Source organism: Dendrobates tinctorius, unplaced genomic scaffold (genome assembly GCF_039654945.1).
Source record: "Dendrobates tinctorius isolate UK_male_01 unplaced genomic scaffold, ASM3965494v1 ptg000035l, whole genome shotgun sequence".
Classification (NCBI taxonomy): Eukaryota; Metazoa; Chordata; class Amphibia; order Anura; family Dendrobatidae; genus Dendrobates; species Dendrobates tinctorius.
In genome coordinates, this window is record NW_027361703.1 from 56100773 (window position 1) to 56116414 (window position 15642).

The 15642-nt window shown below is 44.5% G+C and overlaps 1 protein-coding gene across 1 annotated transcript in view; it reads left to right on the plus strand.

The window, feature by feature from the left end:
• The window catches only part of CERK (ceramide kinase), a 173574-nt gene that overhangs the window by 130089 nt on the left and 27843 nt on the right, over positions 1–15642 (plus strand). Inside the window, exon 9 of the mRNA XM_073573495.1 lies at positions 2457–2609. Coding sequence (XP_073429596.1) covers positions 2457–2609 — 153 coding nt within the window. The remainder of the gene's footprint in view (positions 1–2456; positions 2610–15642) is intronic.

Genomic DNA, 15642 nt, shown 5'->3' on the forward strand with positions numbered 1-15642 from the left:
AGATCAGTGGCGTCCTCATTACCTGGAGTCCCACAGAACAAAACATCAGATTCATGTCTTTAAGGCTTTCAGATATCTGTTTTTTTATGCACACGTTCTGTGTTTTTCACAGAATATGTACCCATTATAATCTGTGAAGTTGTTCACGTATCCATTTTTTTTGTGGGGGGAGGACCAGACAGTGTTCCCTAAAAAATCAGAGGCATGACCGTGTTTGAACCGCATCACAGTTCAAAATTATCCATACTAATCTATAGATCCATGAAAATCATGGCTAGCACATGAATGGCATCAGTGTGCAACCAGTGTTGTGTCTGTGGTTATCATTGTAATGCATAGGAGAAGCTTTGAAATATATTTTATTTTTCACACGTGAAAATCACTAATAAAACACTCATGGCAACAGGTGAAACCCTGACCAAACACTAATGAAGGATCATTACCAAAAAGATTACAGACATCTGAATGAGACCTAAGGCTAAATTCACACATCCTTGAAACGTTGAGTGTGCTCGGGTCGTATTGCCCAACCGCTGGGTCTCTTTGACGTGAGCTACCTGTCTCATAGGGGAAAAAAGAGGCAGTGAGGATCATTGTGCTATTATGCCCGATGTCAGAAAGGGGTTAAGCAAGTTGAAGATGAAATTATCTCTAAAAGGCCTAACGTTAAAGATGACACATTTCCTTTGTATTTTAGACCTCAAAAGTATATGTATTTTCATCTTTTACATTTTAAAAATTACAAAAAGGAAAATGGGCCTATGCAAAAGTTTTGGCACCCTGCGTTGGGTACCTAGTAGCAATCCCTTGTGAAAGTATCATACCTAGTAAATGCTTTTTGTAACCAACCAAGAGTCTTTCAATTCTTGTTTGAGGGATTTTCAGCCATTCTTCCTTGGAAAATTCTTCCAGTTCTGTGAGATTCCTGGGTAGTTTTGCATACCCTGCTATTTTGAGGTCTAGCCACAGATTTTCAATGAACTTTATATCAGGGGACTGTGAGGGCCTTTGCAAAACCTTCAGCTTGTGCCATTTGAGGTAGTCTATTGCAGATTTTGACATGTGTTTAGGATCACTATCCATTTGTAGAAGCCATCCTCTTTTCAACTTGAGCTTTTTCTAGATGGTGTTATTTTTGCATCAAGAATTTGCTGAAATTTCTTTGAATCGATTCTTCCCTCTATGCGTGAAATGTTCCCCGTGCCATTTGCTTCAACACAATCGCAAAGCATCATTAAACCATTCCCATGCTTAATGGTTAGGGAGATGTTCTTTTCCTGACATTGTGTGCCCTTTTTTCACACATATTTGTGATCATTGTGGCCAAAGAGTTCTATTTTAACCTTATCAGTCCACAGGACTTGTTTCCAAAATTCATCAGGCTTATTTAGATGTTCTTTTGCCTACTTCTGATGCTGAAATTCATGGTGAGGACCTAGAAGATGTTTTCTTCTGATGACTCTTTGATGAAGGTCATATTGATGCAGATGTCTCTGAACAGTAGAACAATGTACCACAACTCCAGAGTCTGCTAAATATTTCTGAAGGACTTTTGCAGTCAAGCGGGGGGTTCTGATTTGCCTTTTTAGCAATCCTAACAACAGCTCTCATTGAAATTTTGCTAGGTCTTCCAGACCTTATCTTGACCTCCACTGTTCCTGTTAACTTCCATTTCGTAGTTACATTTAAAACAGAGGAAGGTGCAATTTAAAAAAGCTTTGCTATTTTCTTATAGCCTTCTCCTGCTTTGTGGGCCCACACCATGTTCATTTTCAGAGTGCTAGGCAGCTGCCTAGAAGAACCCATGGCTGCTGTTATTTGGCACAAGGTAAGAGGAGGCGGACTTTTATAAAGCTGGAAAAGGAGCATCACTTGGTCTTTTCTAATGATGATGAACAAGCTATAACCTTAACAGGCTAATTAAGGTTCGAAACCTTGGTCGAAGTGTAATTTTTAAAATGTAGAAAAATATATATATTTTTGCCTAAAATACAAAGGAAGTGTGTCATCTTTAACTTTAGGCCTTTTAGAGATCATTTTATCTTCAACTAGCTTAACTGTTCACAATAACATTAATTTTGACGAGGAGTGCCAAAACTTTTACATGCCACTGTATAGACATTATTGCAGGTAATCACAGCTGACTCTTTCTTTGAGGTGAAACATTGATTAAAAACAAGCTGGGAAATGTTTTACCTGGGATCACAGAGGATTCCTATCTGTATACTCTTACAATATTACACTTGTCCATAGGCTCAATTGGGTATTGCAGCTTAACCCTATTCTGGAGAAGGAGACACTGCTGTAATTCCAGGCAGAAACATAGGTACAAACGTGCTCCATTCCATTCTATTTAAATAAATGATCAGACCCTTTCTCCTGTTACCTATAAAGCCCTTTTGAAATGCTTGATGTTCAGCTCTTTGAGAACTTAACATTTTGGGCTTTTTCCACAGGTGATTGTCAGCCGCTAGATGTGAGCTCAGTTCACTACAAAAAGATGTTTCTGAAGTATTCGGTGTCGTTATTGGGCTACGGTTTCTATGGTGATGTGGTAAAAGGCAGTGAGAAGAACCGCTGGCTGGGTCCAGCTAGATATGACTTTTCAGGTAATATAACCCGTGTGTTTTACATAAGACGTACCGCTGCTCTGGCATATTATTTTAGTGTAACTTGTGCGCCCTGGACAGTTGGCGCTGTAGGCCACGCTTGTATAATACCGCCAGAGCATTCTCAGACGTAGCTTAGCCTTAGTGTGGAGCTTTCTTTTTTTCTTTCTTACATCCTTTAATCTCCTGTAAAGATTTTGTCACATCTACTGATAAAAGTTTAATCATCCATCACGGGAAGTAATTCAGATCTGTATTCAGTTGCCATTTATCAAAGCTTTCTTTTTCCAAAGAGTAATGTTTAGAATGTGATGTCCCAGTAGGAAAATTAAAAATAAATTTGCACAAAAGTCATCGAAGCTGTGATACGCAATTAAAAATTTAAATGTAATTTGCGGATTAAGAATTCAGCAGTGATCTATCATCTCACTGTACTAAATCTCTCCGATACTCCGTATTCTTAAATAGAATTATGGAAATTGTATTTATTGTTGTGTTCACGGTTTTATGTCTCTGTGCATCCTAATGCCATAAATCTTGGCAATTTACTTCAGTAAAATTACCTTTACTCTTATATCAAAATTCGGCTGAAAGCAGATTACAGCTTGCAACCGTTGATTTTATGGTCCATTTCTATTACACATGATTCACTCATCCCAGGTTCGATATTGAGTCACAAATATATAATTACATATAATGTAAAGCAAACCTGGTTTAGGTGAGTGAGTGAAGAAAAGCCTGATCTTCAGAAACCTACATATAGTTCTGATGGCGGGGAAAAAAACTGCATATGATGATTGGAGAGCTATGGGCAGCTTTAGGCTAAGTGCACCTATTTTATGCCTTTTTTAATGCTAATTTTCAGCTGCATTTGACAGTACCATCTATATCTGAGATTTCAGAAATCTCATGCACACAGCTTGCTTTTTTTTTCCTCAGTATTTTGTGCTTTGCTTGGTTTTTTGGACATAGAGCCGCAGCTTCTTTTCTGTCAAGCACTCAGGTTTTGCTGCAGTAAAAAAAGCAGCAAAAACGCCCAGTGTGAACTTAACCTTAGAGTATTGAGAATTTTTCTGCAGCAAAAACTTGGTATGGTGTTGGCAAGGAAACATTGGCATAAATTACACTTTTTCACACTTATGCGTTTTTACTTATTATTTTTCCAGTTCATTAGAATGATTGAAAAATGCTGCTAAAACACTGATAAAATTGAAAGGCTACAGATTTTGAAAGAAAAAAAACCAACTTGATGGATTATATATGAAAGGGAAAATAAGCAGCATGTGCATATTTCATAAATTTTACTCACTTTGCTGTTACTGGAAAATGTTGCTTTTTATTTCGAGCTGAAAAAAACGCAGCAGCTGGACAAGCCTTAAAAGGAATCCGTCATCAGGTTCTTGCCATTTAATCCGAAAGCAGCATAGCGTAGAGACCAAAAACTTAGGCATGTTTCACTTACTGGAGTGCCTGCTGTAGTTGTGATTAAATCACTGTTTTATCAGCAGGAGATTTCATTAGAGGACTAGTAAACTTGCAGCCAGGTAGTCCTCAATATTCATGAGCATTGTATAACCCCGCCCTCACTGATGTAACCTACACATAAACCTAATCAGTGGTGTGGGCGGGGCTATACAGAGCTCTGCAGACAGAGAACTGCTAAATCTGCAGTAGATAAAACAGGGATTTTGTCAATACTGCAGCAAGCAGCACAATAAGTTATACACAACTGGATTCAGGCTTATTGCCCCTACTTTTCTTTCTCTTGGATGAGGTAGCAAGATCTTGGTGACCAATTCCCTTTAATTTTTCCATTTGGTTGCTATATAATATTCCTTGGTATTTTGTTCATAAATCTGCAATTAATTGTAATATATTCAGTGGTCCCACTTTTCCACTAAGTTTAAGACTGTTTGTTGTGTGACAGATAATTTAAAAAAGGCACGTACTGGAGTCTGTGCTAGTGTTAGTAACAATTTTTAAAAATGTAAATTAATCCTTATTCAACAGTTATGACTGTGTTCACATGTTGATTTTTCAAAATTGTAGCAAAAAAACGAAACCCTGCAATGTGCCCGCAATATTTGAATGTAGAATTGCAATCATCGGGTAAAGCTCCACCTCAGTTCCACTTTAATAGAAAGGGATTAAATGAGTTATTCACATATTTAAAATTGATGGCCTTCCCTTAACCCCTTTCCAACGTTTCCCGTAATAGTACGCCCACATCTATATCCCTACCCTTTGATGTGGGCTACAGCGGTGAGCCCACATTTTTCCTGGCACATGTCAGCTGTTTTGTCTGACAGCAGCATTTAACTCACGCTTCAGACTTTAAGACACACTTTTTCCACCCAAAATTTGGGGAGGAAATGGGGGTTTATCTTATAGTTGGAATATACTTACAATTAGTGTGACGGCAGCAGGAGTCAGGCGATTCTGCGGTGGTCCCAGTCCGACACTGCAGGGCGATGATCACACTCCCTTCCCAGGCTGGAGCGGCAGTTTCGGCAGTGCTCTGTGGTGCGGGGGGCTCTGCCAGTATTTTGTGAAAGCCAGGAGGCCCCCCGCACATCCATTGCTGCGATGCGGTGTCCTCCAGGAAAAAGGCCGCCGGGGGCGGCGCATATTTAGGTTGAGCTCTCGGCAATGAGATCTTGTCCTGAGATCTCAATCTTGTGTGAATCGGTGGCCTCCAGGAAAATGGCCACCGGGGGCGGCGCATGCTCTGATTGAGATTGCGGCACAGAGATCTCGTTGCCAAGAACTCAGTCTGAAGATGCGCCGCTCCTGGCGGCCATTTTCCCGGAGGCCACCGCATCGCAGCAATGGGCTTTCACAAAGTGCTGGCGGAGCCCCCTGCCGCACCAGCCTCGGATGAGATTTCCTGGAGGCCACCGTATTAGCATTACAGAAATGGATGTGTGTGGGCTGTGAGCTTTAAAAAAAAAAGTAATCGGAGCCCCCGCACCGCTAGAATTGCCAAACCTGCCGCACCAGACTGGGATGGAAGTCATCGCCAGACCACCGAACACCCCCTGTGACCACGCTCCACCAGCACCTCTGCCGATTTCCCCCCTTCCCCCCGGTAAGATGAATTCGGACTGTAAGATGGACCCCCAATTGACACATTAATTTTTTTTTCCCTATTTTCCTTCTGAAAGTTTGGTCTGCGTCTTATGGTCCAGCGCGTGTTGTAATCCGAAAAATACGGTAATCTTGCTTTATTAAAAGTCACCCAGTGTAGCATGGGCCTAGTTATTAATCGGAAATATACAGCAAGGTTTTCTGTACTGAATTCATAAATTTGGTAGTGATTTGTGCATGTCATGTTCTAAAGACAGGCTTAATCCTGGCCATAGACATAGTGGAATGTTTATTTGACTATTTTCCCTAGCTCTCTAAAAAAAACCTAAAAAGAAAACGTCATTCTTGTGTAACAGGAGACGGAGACGTGGGAGAAAGAGACTGTTTAAGTACCTAAGAAATAAATAATTATGGCTATGGTCCGTTTCCAACTTTTATGTTCAGAACAAAGTTAATCATGCAAACTATGTAGAAAAGCCAGCAGCCCAGCAGCAAAGAGCAATTTAGCATAATATATGGTAATAAAGAATTACCAGGTACAGGTTCTTTTCAATCAGTTTTCATTGATAATACCGAGTTTTCAGTTGTAGAGATGGGCGACCAGTAGATTGGCTACTGTTCGGGCACAGACACCTGAACATGGATTTCACCAGGAAGTCTGTGTTACTGTAAGGGTTCGCCCCCCCTCCCCCGAACACCGGGTATTTGTCGCGCTGTCATGTCAAGAATTTTTTTAAATAATTAAAAAAATGTAATTGGGTCTCCCCCCACTTTTGACAACCAGCCTTGCTAAAACAGACAGCTGGGGGCTGGTAGTCTCACGCTGGTAAGGGGCCATGGATATTGACCTCCCAGCCTAAATATAGCAGCCCGCAGCCAGCTAGGAAAGGCACATCTATTAGACGTGCCAATTCTGTCACTTTACCTGGCTCTTCCCACATGCCCTGTAGCTGTGGCAAGTGTGGTTCATATTTGTGGGGTTGATGTCACCTTTGTATTGTCAGGTGACATCAAGCCCACAGATTAGTAATGGAGAGGCATCTATAAGACACCTATCTATTACTAATTCTATAGTTGCATTGTAAATAAAAACACAGCCAGAATAAAGTATTTTTATTTGAAATAAACACATTTTTACTTTTATTTAAAAATAACAAACACAATTAAACTGACCTAACGCCCATTCAATTGAATCCCTCGTCTCCTGTAATAAAACAAAAGTAAAAATCAACAATATCCCTCATCACCTGTCCAATGTTCTGTCCCATGCCATAATCCATATCTGGGGGATAAAAAGTTTTCAAACTGGACAGTGCCAAGATGCGACCGTCCAGGCTGAGAACCACTGGGGAAGAGTTGCTGCTAGCACAGCATCATTGACTAGCGGTAACATCATCGAGGTTACTGCTGGTCACTGAGACTGCATTCCCAGCCGGGCAAATGAACTGCAGTAACCTCAGAGAGTTCACCAGTTTCTCACAGTAAACTCTGAGCTCAACACTGCACCGTGAGGCTTTCTCACTGTGCGAGCAGTGATCTCACTAAGGTCACTGCAGTTCATTTGCCCGGCTGGGAACGCAGCCTCAGTGACCTCCGGTCACCTCAATGACGTCACCATTAGTCACTGAGGGCTGCGCTCGCAGCAGCTCATTCATCAGTGGTTCTCAGCTTGGATTGTTGCATCTTGGCTCTGTCCAGATAGAAAATTGTTTATCCCCAGACATGGATTACGGCATGGGACAGAACGACGGGCAGGTGAGGGACACTGTTGTTTTTTTATTTTTGTTTTATTACAAGAACAAGGTATTCAATGGAATGGGCATTAGGTGAGTAATAACTGTGTGTGTTATTTTTAAATAAAAAATTAAGTGTGTTTTGTTTTTTTTTCAAATATAATACTTTATTCTAGCTGTGTGTTTATTTACAATACAACTATAAGATTAGCAATGGATAGACGTCTTATAGACGCCTCTCCATTACTAATCCGCGGGCTTGATGACACCTGACAATACAAATGTGACATCAACTCCACAAATTTTACCCCACTTGCCACCGCTACAGGGCAAGTGGGAAGAGCTGGGCAAAGCGCCAGAGTTTGCGCATCTAATAGATGCACCTTTTCTGGGCTTCTGCGGGCTGATATTTTTAGGCTGTGAGGGGAAATATCCATGGTCCCTTACCAGCCTGAGAATACCAGCACCCAGCTGTCTGTTTTGGCTTGGATGGTTGTCAAAATGGGGGGGATTCTACGCTGTTTTTTTAATTTATTTAAATAATTGGAGTGGGGACCCCTCTGTTCTTGATTACCAACCTTGCTGAAGCTAACAACTGAGGGTTGCAGCCCCCAGCTGTGAGCTTTGCCTGGCTGGTTATCAAAGATGAAAAAAATAAAATTATTTACTGCACAATCACTGGTTGACGAATACTCCCATCAGCCGCCGCCTACTCTTGCTGTCATTAGCGGCAGCAGGCATAGGCTGATGGGAGCTGTAATCCCATCAGCCAACGCTAGTGACCGAAGGTAAACTTTTCCCTTCACCCATGACAGCACCACATGAGAGAGGGATCCGCCCCGCCAGGACAGGAACCTACTGAAACATAAGGGGCGGCACCTCTCCCCCGCTTCAGTTGGGTTCCTGTCCTGGAAAGGAATCCCTCTGACAGCGGCGGCGCCTGTCAGGATGAAAGACCCAGGGCCGTCCCGGCGTTTAAATTGCAGGGCTTACTTACCTGCGACGCCGGCCGTCGGCAGCTGGTAGCGCAGTCCCCGGGGTGTTGCCTGATCCGGGCCCCGGGTTCGTGCGGGCACGTCCTGATGTCCTCCCTTCGGAGGTTCCTCCACGTGCTGCCCTCCCCCTGCGCGCGCGCCCGTCCTTCGTCTGCTTGCAGGGGAAGCCGGGGGCGGAGATCGGCGTCCGACGTCAGCGGCACAGAGGATTCTGGGAGCGCGACCGCTGACGTCATCGGGACGCGACGATCATGGCGCCGAGAGCGACGCCGGCCAGGACAAGCGGCTGGCGGTCGCGGGGGGAGGGGTAATGAGGGGCACTCACTTTAAAGAAGGAGCAGAAGCGGCTGCAGGGGTGACAATGGCGTCTCAGGAGGATCGCTCACCGTCCCCATTGTCTCTGCCCCCTTCACAAGCTTCGGGTCGCAAGAGCCGCTCGAGCGGCAAAAGCAGCAGCCGTCCAAGTCACCGATCGAGGGATTCCTCGAGGTCAAAAGATCGCAGAACGCACGCTCCTTCGCAGCCCCAGAGCCCGGTATCGGTCTTTCCTGGGTGGTGAGTGATCTCCGTGAAAGTAGACAATGTTGTAATAGGGCTTCCTATGTCTTTTCCTTTTTTAGGGAGGCAAAAAAGCTACATGCAAAAAGAAAAATAAAGTATGTGCCATATGCCACAGCCCTTTAGCAAAGGACTACCAAAAGGACTTATGTGTCAGCTGTATCCAGCGGACTATGGCTGAAGAGGCACCGAGCCTGGCAACAAACCTCAGATCAATAATTAAGTCGGAGGTACAGGGCTCACTTAAAAAATTATTAAAAAAAAAAGTAAGAGTAGGAAAGCCTCCCCGAGTTCCTCGTCAGGCTCCTCCTCTTCGGAGTACCAAGTTGAGCGCGGGTCATCTTCATCCTCAGACAGTGATACGGGGGGCAGACCTTGCTTTCCCGTGGAAGATACGGACGCCCTCCTTAAAGCCATCAGGTCCACTATGGGCCTACAGGAGGAGAAAGTAGAGAGATCACTGGAGGATGTGATGTTTGGCGGCCTACAAGAAAGGAAAAAGCGTACCTTCCCGGTCAATGACAAAATTCAGGCCCTAATCGAGAGAGAGTGGAAGAAACCGGAGAAGTCAGGTAGCCTTCCCTCCTCTTCAAAGCGAAGATACCCCTTTGAGGCTAAGGACACGGACATCTGGGACAAAATCCCAAAGATTGACGCCGCAGTGTCTAGGTCTTCCAAGAAGTCGGCCCTGCCCCTGGAGGATTCAGGGGTTTTGAGAGATCCCTTGGATAAAAAAGCGGACTCATACCTAAGGCACACTTGGGAGGCAGCGGCAGGGGGTCTGAAACCAGCAATAGCCGGCACCTGCACAGCCCGGTCATTAATGGTCTGGTTGCAACAACTGGAAGAAAAATTGGTCTCCAAAATGCCAAGGGAGAAAATTTTAGGTGAAATGTACCTACTACACGGAGCTGCCGCCTTCTTGGCGGACACCTCCGCCGACTCGATGAGGTTAACAGCAAGAGCAGCGGGGCTGTCGAACACCGCAAGACGGGCGTTATGGCTCAAAGGCTGCCCTGGGGACATTCAATCTAAGGCAAAATTATGCTCATTACCATGTGATGGGCAGTTCTTGTTTGGAAAAGACCTGGATGACATCCTAGAAAAAGCCGGTGACAAAAAGAAGGGCTTCCCCAGGTTCATGGGTGATCAAAGGAGACCGCCCTTTCGGAGGGGAAGGTTCAATCGAGGCCGTCCCCCGGGAGAACGGAAAAGGTGGGACGACAAGAGGAAGAAAGAACCAGGGTTTATGTTTGGGGGAAATACCTCAACCGCCAAAAAATCCCCGCAATGACACCAGCCCTCCTGTGGGGGGAAGATTGAGGCTCTTTTCCCAAGAATGGGAGAAAATATCGGCCAACAATTGGATCCTAAAAATTATAAAGAATGGCCTAAAAATCCCATTCTTCCAGTATCCAAGAGCTTCATTTGTGGTGACCCCCGTCAGGAAGGAACCAGGAGAGCAATCAGCCTTAGGCTGGTTTCACATTTGCGTTTTTTAGCGCTGGAAAAAACGCATATGTGCGCATGCGTTTTTTCCCCTATATTTAACATGGGTGCGCATACCTGCGCTCTTGTAAGCGCATGTATGCGATTTTCATGCGCTGCGTTTTTTTGGGGTGTGTGTTTGTATTTTCCAGACGCAGCATGTTGCATTTTTTGGCCCTGCAAAAAAGCGCATGCGCACATATGCGCACGTTTTGCGCTAAAAATGGCCATTATAGCCTATGGATGCGCATATGTGCGCACTGGCATGCTCATGTATGCGTTTTTTTGCATATGCGTTTTTTTTTTTTAACCATGGAATTTAGGGGTTTGGGTTAGAGTTAGGGTTAGTTAAGGGGGTTTAGGGTTAGGGTTAGGGTCAGGGTCAGGGTTAGGGTTGGGGTTTGGGTCAGGGTTAGGGTTAAGTATGGTTTGGTTAAGGGTTAGGGTCAGGGTCAGGGTTAGGGTTAAGTATGGTTTGGTTAAGGGTTAGGGTCAGGGTTAGGGTCAGGGTTAGGGTCAGGGTTAGGGTCAGGGTTAGGGTTAAGTATGGTTTTGTTAAGGGTTAGGGTCAGGGTTAGGGTTAGGGTTAGTTAGGGTTTAGGGTTTGGGTTAGGGTTAAGTATGATTTGGTTAAGGGTCAGGGTTAGGGTCAGGGTTAGGGTTAGGGTTAGGGTCAGGGTTAGGGTTAGTAAAGTCATGGTTTGGGTTAGTGTGAGGGGCCACCTAATGTTGGAAAAAAACGCAAACGCGGTAAAAACGCACTAAAAACGCATACAAACGCATAAAAACGCTGCGTTTTTTTCATGCATGCTCATAAAAATGCTTGAAAAAAACGCAGCAGTTGTATGCTTTTGTATGCGTTTTTTCAATGCGTTTTTTTGCGGGAAAAACGCGCTGCAAAAAAAAGCAAGTGTGAAACTAGCCTTAGAAACAGAAATCTTAGGGCTATTGGAGAAACAAGTTCTGGTAGAGGTCCTGGAAGATCAAGAAAGAAGGGGGTTCTATTCTCCCCTCTTCCTAATAAAAAAACCCGACCTTTCCTTCAGAACGATAATAAATCTCAGGCGCCTCAATCAATGGATCAAGAACCAAACATTCAAAATGGAATCAGTGACTTCGGCCATGAAGCTGTTACACCACAACTGCTTCATGGCCGTAATCGATTTGAAGGATGCCTATTACCATATCCCGATACACCAAGAGTACCAAAAATACCTGAGGATAGCCCTATACATCCAGGGCGACCTCAGGCATTTTCAATTCACAGCTCTTCCGTTTGGCATCTCCATAGCGCCAAGGATTTTTACAAAAGTAATAGCGGAAATGACAGCTTTCCTTCGAATCCACAATGTGATTATGGTGCCTTACTTGGACGATTTTCTGGTCATTGGCAATTCAGAACATCACTGCGCACATCAGGTAGAGAAGATAACAGAGACCCTGCAAAGACTGGGTTGGATGGTAAACTTAAAAAAAATCAAAACTTCAACCCCTAAGGAAACAAACGTTTCTAGGTTTCATCTTGGACTCCGACCGTCAAGTTTGTCTCTTGCCAGAGAAAAAACTAGAGAAGGTGAGAGAAATGACCCTTACGGCAATACAGCATCCTCACATGACCCTAAGAAGGGCAATGTCCCTGTTGGGCACGCTAACAGCCTGTATCCCAGCGGTCAACTGGGCACAGTATCATACCCGACAACTGCAGGCGGAAATCTTGTCAGCCCAGAGACGATTGAAAGGGCGTTTAGAAGGGAAGCTGGAACTTTCCGAAAGGGTGAAAGACTCTCTCACTTGGTGGCTAGACGACACAAATTTAACGGGGGGAATTTTGTGGCACAGGCCCGTGTCCGATGTAATATTGACGGACGCAAGCTCCTTGGGATGGGGGGCACACCTGAGAGAACATATGGCCCAAGGGTCCTGGGGTCACATAGAGCAGAAAGCTTCCTCCAACTTAAGAGAGTTGAGAGCGATAAACAGGGCCCTAGAGGCATTCATTCCCAGGTTACAGTGTCAAAACGTCCGAATTATGTCAGACAACAGGGTGGCAGTGGCGTATGTCAACCACCAGGGAGGGACAAGGTCAAACTCCCTAATGGACGAAGCCAAAAGAATCTTCCTCAAAGCAGAACAACACCTAGCCTCCCTGACAGCCCTGCATATCAAAGGGACAGAAAATGTTCAAGCCGACTTTTTAAGCCGCAACAAGTTAAAACATGGAGAGTGGGCCTTGAATCGTGTAATATTCCAGAAGATAGTACAGTTATGGGGACAGCCAGTAATCGACTTCTTTGCCACCAAAAGCAACCGGCAAGTGAGAAGGTTCTGCTCATTAAACCCAGGGGAAAACCCGTGGGCAGTGGACGCTCTACAAATTCCGTGGCTGTTCAAGCTGAGCTATGCCTTTCCCCCAGTAGCGTTAATCCCGGCAGTAGTAAAAAAGATAAGAGACGAGCAAGCCAGAGTAATCCTCATAGCCCCGTTCTGGCCGAAAAGACCGTGGTTTTCTCTACTACAAATGATGTCTCTCTCGGACCCGTGGGTACTGCCAGAGATTCCAGATTTGTTAGCTCAGGGGCCGATATTCCACAAACAAGTCAAGGGACTCCATCTGACGGCGTGGAATTTGAGAGGTCACTTTTGAGAGATAAAGGGTTTTCCCCGGGGTTGGTAACTACTCTAATGAAAAGTAGGAAACCAATAACAACCAACATATATGGCAGAACGTGGAAAAAATTCCTACAATTCCTGGGAAAACCATTAGGTCAAGAACCCCCAATCGAGTCCATCTTGGAGTTCTTGCAGGCAGGCCTACAGCTAGGCCTGGCGGTTAATACCCTCAAAGTGCAGATTTCAGCGCTGGGTGCATTATACAATTGCAATATAGCGGCAAACAGATGGGTAGCCAGGTTTATAAAATCTTGCCACAGATCTAGGCCAGTTTCCTTACCAAAAATAGCTCCATGGGATCTAAATCTGGTGCTGGAAGCCCTCACGAGAGAGCCGTTTGAACCCATACAGCAGATTTCAACTAAAAATCTCACTCTAAAAACCATCATTTTGGTAGCTCTAACGTCGGCACGTAGAGTTAGTGACTTACAGGCCCTTTCAGTCAACCCACCATATACCCAGATATACCAGGATAGGGTGGTTATGAGAACAGACCCTGCTTACTTGCCGAAAGTAGTAACTAACTTTCACCGAAACCAAGAGATTGTCCTCCCTTCCTTTTGCGAGAATCCGAAAAACCCAGGGGAGGAAAAGTTTCATAGCCTAGATGTTAAAAGAACCCTAGTAGAGTATATGTCTATAACCAGCCAGTGGAGGAGGTCCCAGTCCCTATTTGTAGCATTCCAGGGTGCTAGGAAAGGTTATGGAGTGTCAAAGGGGACTATTGCCCGATGGATTAGGGAGGCCATTAGTGTAGCCTATTCAGCTAGTGGCGTCCCGGTTCCTGACGGCATCAAGGCTCATTCCACCAGAGCCGTGGCGACCTCCTGGGCTGAGAAAGCAGAGGTATCAATAGAGCAAATTTGTAAGGCCGCTACCTGGGCCTCACCCTCAACTTTCTTTAGACACTATAGACTAAATCTGTCCTCCTCTGCTGACTTGACCTTTGGTAGAAGGGTGCTGCAAGCGGTGGTCCCTCCCTAAGGTGTTCGAAGTCTCCAGAATCTCTCATGTGGTGCTGTCATGGGTGAAGGGAAAACCACCATGGTTACTTACCGGTAGCCGGTTTTTCCGGAACCCATGACAGCACCCGTACATTCCCCCCCTTTTTCACCGTTTGGGTGTGCACAATAGTCGGGTGTATTTGTGTGATGTGGTGTTGGATAAAAATGTAACTAACCGGGGAGTCCTCTCAAATGCTCTGTAATCCAACTGAAGCGGGGGAGAGGTGCCGCCCCTTATGTTTCAGTAGGTTCCTGTCCTGGCGGGGCGGATCCCTCTCTCATGTGGTGCTGTCATGGGTTCCGGAAAAACCGGCTACCGGTAAGTAACCATGGTGGTTTTTACCTCAGATCATAGCTGCGTGCTCACACTAATTTGACAGCGTGGGAACCACGGCTGTCTGACCAGCGGTAATGATTTTACTGCCGTTCAGAAGCAGTGTTTGTCGTGCTGTCATGCACATGACAGAGTGACAAACATGGATGTTCAGGGCCCCCATTCAAGTGAATCGGGTTCTGTTCTGGTACCCGGACCCGAACATCTAGAGGTTTGCCCATCTCTGGTCAAGTGCAACCTTAAATAAAAAATTGCATTCTGGAAAATGAAGAACAAATCTAAGCTCTAAATCTAAATGTCTGACTTCTATCAGAAAAATGATTCTAGTTACATGTATATCTTGGGTTATACCCAAGTCATATATTTGATTTATCATTGAAATGTAGAATAACAGCAGAGAGACATTAGGAGAACTACACTTTATGAAAAATTTAAAGACCTTTTCTTGGTTTGTTTTTGGTGCATAACTGCGACTTCAAGAGAGGATATTGTTGAGTAGAAATTTCCACTGTGAGAAGTTTGGCATAAAAACCATTATATAATTTTTCTTGCCAAGAGTGAGGTTTGCAGAGAGAATAACGTCTGGTAATGTTTGTGTGAATAGTCCAATGCACACGTTTGGATCGGAAGAAAAATGAACCTTCAATACAGAATCGAGCCTGAGAATTGAGCAATAGGATCACAGACCCAAAGTAAATGCTAGAAGTCCGCATCTTCCAGATGATATCTGAAATTGGTCAAGAATGGCTTAACTTCAAAGTTTATAGGGTAAAGGCAGTCTTTCACTTCTAATGTGTGATTTAATCTATTTATACAGTCCTATAGGGGACTTAATTTACATGTATAAGGCAGGCTAAACAGGCTGGGAATCACCTGGGAATAAGCAAAATACTAATTCGTTGGGTGAAATGTTCTTTTGTGCTGCCCAAAAGATCATGCTTCTTGGCATGCTTCTGCTGAGAACAAAGATAGCTTATGTGCACTGACCGACATATTAGACCACATGCACACATTGAGTATTTGGTGAGTTCTTTACCTCAGTATTTGCTAAGACCAGGAGTGGAACTGTCAGAGGGAAAGTATAATAGAAACACGTCACCACTTCTGTATTTATCACCCACTCCTAGTTTTGGCTTACAAATACTGAGGTAAAAAACTTGCCAA